A 7,451-nucleotide genomic window follows, 5' to 3' on the forward strand; every position below is an offset into this window, starting at 1 on the left:
CTGGGGAGCAGCTAGGGCTCGACTAGATCGAGGACGATAGTCCGAGCAGGAGTGTGCGCGTGCGGCTGGCTTGATTGGAGGCGGCAATGATGATTCGGGCGGAGAGAGGAGACCACCCACGTCTGCAGAAGTGGAGATGGTGCAGAAGGATAAGGAAGTTTTCTTCTGATATTTGTAATCATGTATGGGTCATCACACACGCCGTACGTGATCGTACACCAAAATCGACTAACCCACACATTTTTTTTTGCAACGACTAACCCACACATGGGTAAAGGATCATATCTCAGTATCCCTAAGACCCTAACCCACCTCATGTGCTATCGAGATCCCAATATCTCTATCCCATACCCCATGACTATCCAAATGTCACCTATATGATAAACTAATAGAATGACCTTCTTTTGATTTAGGATGTAGGCAGTATATGTGAATTAGGTAAATTTTGCTCTCTAAATTTTGAAGCTAAACTGCATTGTTTGCTTACCTTTTTATTAAATCTATAGAGATGTTATTTTCTAGAATTGGAAAAAAAATATGTTATAATCAAATGGACCTATAGCCTTTCATGTGTTCTAAAAGAATATGACATCTAGCATTCAAAATTTGTCCCAAAAACGTATCATTGCAACCCACTAGGGATCAATGTGCCACCCACATTAATTTACCACACACTAATTAAACCTAGGAATGGTAACTAATCTACATGTCTATATGCAATTTTCTAAATTATATAAGCCCATGCGTTGCTCTTTTCTATAGTACTCAATCAATATGGCTTTGTTTTAAGGGGAAACACATATCTAATGAATATAATAGAGCGAAGTATCATGACCATTTCTCCGCTATATAGTCATGTGTCTGAAAAATCTTTGATGCCAAGTTTTTTGAGACAAAAGGTAGTATATATTTTCAAAGACTTATTAAGATATGTTTTGTTAAACTCGGATTATTGAGTAATGACATTGTTATGATCAACTGTGACATGCCCATGCTTACACATGAGAAAATATCTTGTGCACCCGCATCATTAGAGACAAACGGTGCTCATGTCCATACATATATAGCCCTACTAATCAGGTCGTACCGTTGAATTTGGTGTTTAGCTAGCAAGGTCGCGTGAGGGCAATCCCAATGCTTACCTGTTAATTTCTATAGCATATAGAAACCATGGTTCCAATAGATAGTTTCTAAAAAATATTTTTTTATCTAATTACATATATTCTCTCTACATTCTCTATCAATTACATCCCTTTATATCTTGGTTCTCTTGTAGACATGGTTTATAATTTATACCCGGTTTTTATGATTTTTTGCTCTCTCTCTCTCCAATAACTATTTTGCCACATCAGCAAAATACTTAGATGACAGTACAATTAATATTCATAGAAACTATGGTGATCTTTGCATTGGCAGTGCCACGAGAAAGCACCGTCCCTTTTGGATTTTGGAGATTCGGGCTTCGATTTGTAGGGGGCAGTTGTTTGTCTGACAAGGAAGCTGGGCCTGCTTGGTCTACTTTCGGTGTTTTGACTAGTTTAATCACCCCATGCATGCATGCATGTGATCTGATCACTTGGTCGCATGCACATGCGTGCTAGCTGCTGTGCCCTAATAATATATATAATCTTCATTAATTTGATCACAGTCAGTAAATTTTGAATATAGTCCCTCTGCCATGTAATATAGTAGGAATTTTAAGACAAATTAAGAGAGAATATAAAAACTGTACACTCATTTTATTTTCTAATCAGACGCTATCATCAACATGATTAATGATGATTGGTTGATAAATAAAAAGTATTTAATACAAAATTAGTTCTTGTTCTCTAGAATGCATTATATTTGAGGATAAATTTTGAATACTAGAATACACTATATTACAGGACGGAGGAGTATGTATTGATAATAACTAGCTAGTACTAGTTGTTGGCCTCACATGCCCTTCTACATATCTCTCACTTTGTTTTAATTTCCAGTAACTAAGTTTCCAGTCACATTATTGTCGGCGTGTTTGTGAACGTCTGAATTTGATCTTTGATATATACTCCCTGCTGCCAACCATACACATGGCACACACTGTGAATAATGCATTAATAATTAGAACAAGGATTATCCCTGGCTCAACTAACTAGTTCTCAGATTGATGATGATAAATACACAGCACATGAACTAATTAACAGGAAGCAAAGAAATAAGAGAGATCAGCAAGATTTAAAAGGAGGAAACTAAAATAGAGGAAAGAAGTCTCTAATTAATTAATTAACTAGCCTAACCTAACTAAGCTAGCCCTAGCTACAAGCAAGAAGTGAAGCAAACAATGCAAGCTACACAATAGCTAGCTAGGCGCGCTGCCGCTGGCTGTGTAGTGCTCCTACCACGTACACACATGCAAAGTTGACTAAATCTGGGGCTGGGCAATTAAGCGCTTGCTAGCTACGTCCACAGAGACTCCCTCTTGAGTGCCGCCGTCTCTCCCATGGCGCCCGCCGATGCGGCGCCGCCGTAGCCCATGCCGATGAGCTGCGGCGGGACGATGACTCCGGCGCCGGCGTCGGCGTTCTGCATGAGGAAGGCGTCCACTTCGGCGTCGGCGGCCATCATCGCCTGCTGCTGCATGGCCATCGTCATGTGGTGGTGGTGGTGGTCGGCGCCGCCGCCTGCCCCGACCACCAGCGACGACGACGGCGGGACCACCACGTCGACGTCATCGGGGCCGCCGCCGCCGCCGTCTTCCTGGCGCTGCATCTGGATGCAGAGGATCTCGGCCTGCGCGACGGCCAGCTGCATCTGCAGCTGCGACACCTGGTTCTGCAGGAAGGAGATGGCCCCGACGCAGCCGTAGACGGGGTCCCGCATCCGCGCGTTCGCCTCGTACACCAGGCTGCTCACCGCGTCGCCGCGCTGCTGCACCGGGAGCTCCTGCATAAATATGAATGTACGCCGTTAGTTTGCCGCGCGGACGTACGCATGCACACGTCGATCAGAAATTAAAGAAGCAGACATGCGCGCACCTGGAGCATCTTGGAGACGTTGCTGGCACCGAAGACCTTGTGGACGATGGCGAACTTGTGGGGGTCGTCGGCCGGGAAGAATGGCGCGAAGATGCAGTCCTTGGTGCACCGCCGCCGGAGCAGCTTGCACGACGCGCACGGCGACCCACCGCCCATGTAGCAGATAACCCCGGCCAGCTAGCTAGCTGCGTGCTATATATCGATCGTCAATGACAACTATCGCCGGACGTGAAACTGCTATGTATATATCCTGAGGTCGATCTTGTGCTCGCAAATAAGCTAAGCTTATATACTAACAGGCCGGCGGCAGTGAAGAGAGGACTCAGAGGAGCGACCTAGCAGAGCAAAGCGATGGCGACTGGGGAGTGTGAAACGAGCGATATTTATAAGCAGCGACATGGCCGGGTAGGGCACACACAACACGCACCACGCAGCAAACAACGCAAGACGAAGCAGTAGGCCGGTAGCTAGAGGGGAAGGGAGATTAGTGGACCTCGACGACGACGACGAAGCATGTGTACGCCGTACTAGTATAAGTGTATCGCTGATGCATGTATGTATGTTCAAACGACACACAAGCAAGGGTAATTACATGCGTGCTGTATATATGTCTGTTGTTAATTAGTCTCTCAAGAGATGCCCTCTGCTGCGCTACCTGGCGGTGCAGAATCATATAGTATATATAATATAATCTGTAAAAAAATTACAGTAAAATTTAAAGGTGAACTTTACCAAGAAATTAAGCCTGCTAGTACAGATGCATGGTATGATTTGTCAGCTTGTATGTGTACTGACCGCTGCACGACAGGGGCTTAATTAACGCGGACACACAGGTGACAGGCTTCCATTGGGCAGAGAAGCATCAAAAGTCACCGTTAATCAGACAGACACTACTACTGTACACTAGCTACATACAGCAGGAATCTCACTTTGCAAGCCAATTAATTCCTGTCAGATTGGTTGCATTGCATGTGATAGATGCATGGCCGGGTTGACTCGTGCTATATATGTGGCGCACGCACGAACGGATACGTGCACGATACACACTGCCCGCATGCATGCTCCCAGATCAAAATGAAATTAAAAGTACGTGATTGTGTAAAGTACACCGGTTAATATTATATATATATATTACTATTGGTTTGTAATCAATAGCAATCAACTATATATTAGGTTATTATATTAACGTGCAAGAGTGATGACGAGAGAGCTAGCTAGATCGTGGACTTGAAGCAAAGAATCAATCGAGCAATGTGGAGTTTTACTCCTTCCTTCGCGTAAAACCAATGCTGCTCTGTAGACGACTGTAGTGCCAGTGCTTGCCGTGGCCCGTGGGCGCGGCGTACAAATACTACAAGTACTAGTACGTTGCTGCCGGGGCAAGAATCCTCCAGAATTTCCACTCCCGAGGCGATGTTTTTCCTCATCTTCTTCTTTCTATATGTGCCGCCGCAACTCTGTAACCCTTCGTGCATCATGACGACCTCCATCATTATATTGTTGGTGTCGACATGTTTGGGTTTCACTTGTATAATTAAGTGTATTTACCCAGAAATATAAAATGGTGGACATGAGAAAAACGTAACTAAAGTAACTATCCAAAGGCTAGTTTTGGGGGGTTAGCTATATATATACTCATTCCTATCCCTTCTGGCTGGCTACTGAAGCTTCTCCATGTCCATATCATCAGCTAAGCCTTGTTAGAGCTCCCAATCCATCCTTTGTAGGATTTGAGTGACAATAATGAAATCCATTGGATTGGAGTGAGTGAATTGAGTTGTGTGAGCTTAAGTGAGCACTAGTGAGCTGAATCCAACCCTTGAGCACTTTGTGGCCGTGTCGAGCAATTCGGTTGTGCATTTGTTACTTTTGGAGCTTGACTTCTAGATGGCTAGGCGTTGTCGAGATGAGCACCCAACATGTGGAGTATGGCGAGACAATTTATGCGGGTTGCGGTCTTGCCATGGAAAGGGGAAAAGATCATCTAGTGGAGCAAGGAAAGTGGTTGAGAGCAACGCGGCTATAGAGCTTAATCATGGGGTAGTCGGTCATATCTTCCTCAACGAAGATGTAGGGTCCAGTGGGGATCCGAATTCTGGGAATTACATCGCCGCGTCTCTCTATTTTGTTTGCCTCACATTTCATATTTCAATCATTTATTTGTGCTTCCACTTGTACCTCCTTGGCTGTGCTTGTTTGTGGGTGTAATTACTACTTCAATATAAGTCAACAAACACCTCAAGAACATGTACACAATGTTCGGTATAAATCTGAAGGGTTTTGGTGGCTTTTCACATTTATTGGGCTTTGCTGACTAGGGAAAGTTGGGATAGCCAACTTGCAAGTAGGGTAAGTATTGGTATTTCTTAACGTCTACAGAACGAATCTGCAAGCGTACGGAATTACCGTTGTAGCTTTCACCGGAAGTATTTCGGGTATCGTATTTTCCACAGGGAACGGAGGTATTTCTTCTAGCTAATTCATCCAAGGACAACACAAGGGTAAAGTTGGAAAGGGTAGGGATGGATTCCTATAGCTTTTGGGTCTATGAGAAGATAAATTCTACTTCTACTGGCTTACTTCGAGCACCGGAGCACACCTGGTCTACGAAGCGATACCGGCTTATAGCTCTACGCCGTACCCGGACGTGGGGGATTACAAGGGACAGACAGGGCTATCACCATCTGCCGCCGCCTCCTCAACCGCAGAGTACGAGGCAAACAAAGGTAGCCTCTAGCCTAGACACCACGTCTACGGTGTCAACTACTACTCTAGGTCCGCGTAGGGTTATCTGTCTTTATCAGGCCTCTCTACTAGAGTATCCGCTACGAGAGCGGACGACGAACCCGCAAACAAGTAAGAGTAAAGCTTAACTAATCAAAAGACTTTATACCATAGAAAACACGAACACTCACTTAGCGGGAGAACCAGTTGAGGCACATGTGTTCGTCGAGGTACAAGCTCGGGGACACACCGACAAGCCTGGCGCTTCCCCGTACTCTCCCTCACATCTCTCCTTATCCAAGTCTACTAGCTACTAGGGTCTAAGCCCTTTGGAGTGGTGCTCTAACTCAAGTGAGGTGTGCTCTTCTTCCTTGCGTGTTGTGTTGTGAATGGGAGCCCTTCCCCCTCCTTTTATAGTACTCAAGAGGTCTGTTTAGGGGCTATATTTGGAGGGAGCCCGCATGTAACCACCATGGAGGGATCATGGGGAGACGACACATGGCAGCGGAAGGAGGTTGGCGCAGTTGGGGGTGTGGCCGCACTCTGGGTGGCCCGTCTCGCCACTGCCTTTGCCTGGTGGGCCTCTAGGGATGTGTGGACCACGCCTGTGAAGTTTTATGCCATTTGGAAATCATTTGGTTTGGGTTTGGGCTCTTTTTCTCCACATGACTGGGCCTTGATTTGGGTCGGTAGTGGGCTTTCTCCCCTTGGGCTCTTTTGCTTTGCGCAATATGGTGTTATGCTTTGTTTCTTTGCGCATTTTGAATGTATTTTCTATGTATTCCATGAATGTCCTCGTGCAAATGGTCAAACACCAACACTTGTGGAAATTGTTAGTTCTGAAAGCCCTATGTCTAAGCTTGGTGTTTATTTTAGCATTTTTATATGAAAATTGATAGTTAGAAATGTGAGTTAAGCACCGCCAGCAAGCTCCCCCACACTTAGCCCTTTGCTTGTCCTCGAGTAAAGTTAGAGATAAAAGTAATCTTAGCAAAACATTTTAAGACATATGCCTTACATGAAAGCTATTCCAACACATTCTTTACACAAGTGGGATTTGTGGCATTGGCTAACATGTTTCCTTGGGTGGTTGAAAAGCGGAACAGTTCTTGAAACAAAGTCATCTTGCCAATTTCACATCTTAGCAACTAGGAGTTTTGGAAGTTCTTCTCAAGAAAAAGCATAGTTCACTTTATACTCCTCAAATGGCACTCTCAAATCACTCAATGGTGTATAAATCCTTACCAAGGCATAGCAATGTTTTGCCTTTTTTTGTTTTCTCCTACTTCTAAAAAGGTTTATGTGGAACTTTAGGTAGGGATAAACAATATAACATACTTGTATTGCATATGTTGTAAAGTCAAATTGAGGATCCAAGGAGAGAAGTGCCATACTCTTAGATCAAGATGTGCATGTGTGTGGAAAAAGGTAAACTAAAACTATACTCCTTTTGTAGATATGATCTCTCTCTATAACTTATTATTTTGAAACATGATGATCTTTCTTCCTTCCTTTTTTCAATACATGAGCCTTCATGTGCTCATCATTTTTTTTCTTTTGTACTTGGACCTTCATGTGTCCATTTTTTAGCTTTTTGCATAGCCCATGTCTCTTCTAAACCACATATTTAGAGAGAGATCTTTTATCTTGTTAGAACATGGAGTATTTACTTAACAAACATATTTTTGTCTACTCCCGGTGTAGGAGTAGAAT

General features: G+C 44.1%; 1 protein-coding gene across 1 annotated transcript; it reads right to left on the reverse strand.

The window, feature by feature from the left end:
• Window positions 1–2,193: 2,193 nt before the first annotated feature.
• Window positions 2,194–3,325, reverse strand: LOC136519015 (LOB domain-containing protein 12-like). The gene is made up of 2 exons (XM_066512686.1): window positions 3,015–3,325; window positions 2,194–2,922 (listed from the first exon to the last, which is right to left on the reverse strand). The coding sequence occupies exons 1-2, from the start codon at window positions 3,168–3,170 to the stop codon at window positions 2,437–2,439; spliced, it is 642 nt and encodes a 213-aa protein (XP_066368783.1). The 5' UTR covers window positions 3,171–3,325; the 3' UTR covers window positions 2,194–2,436.
• Between the last annotated feature and the right edge of the window lie 4,126 nt (window positions 3,326–7,451).

The sequence above is a fragment of the Miscanthus floridulus genome, chromosome 17 (genome assembly GCF_019320115.1).
Source record: "Miscanthus floridulus cultivar M001 chromosome 17, ASM1932011v1, whole genome shotgun sequence".
Taxonomy (NCBI): Eukaryota; Viridiplantae; Streptophyta; class Magnoliopsida; order Poales; family Poaceae; genus Miscanthus; species Miscanthus floridulus.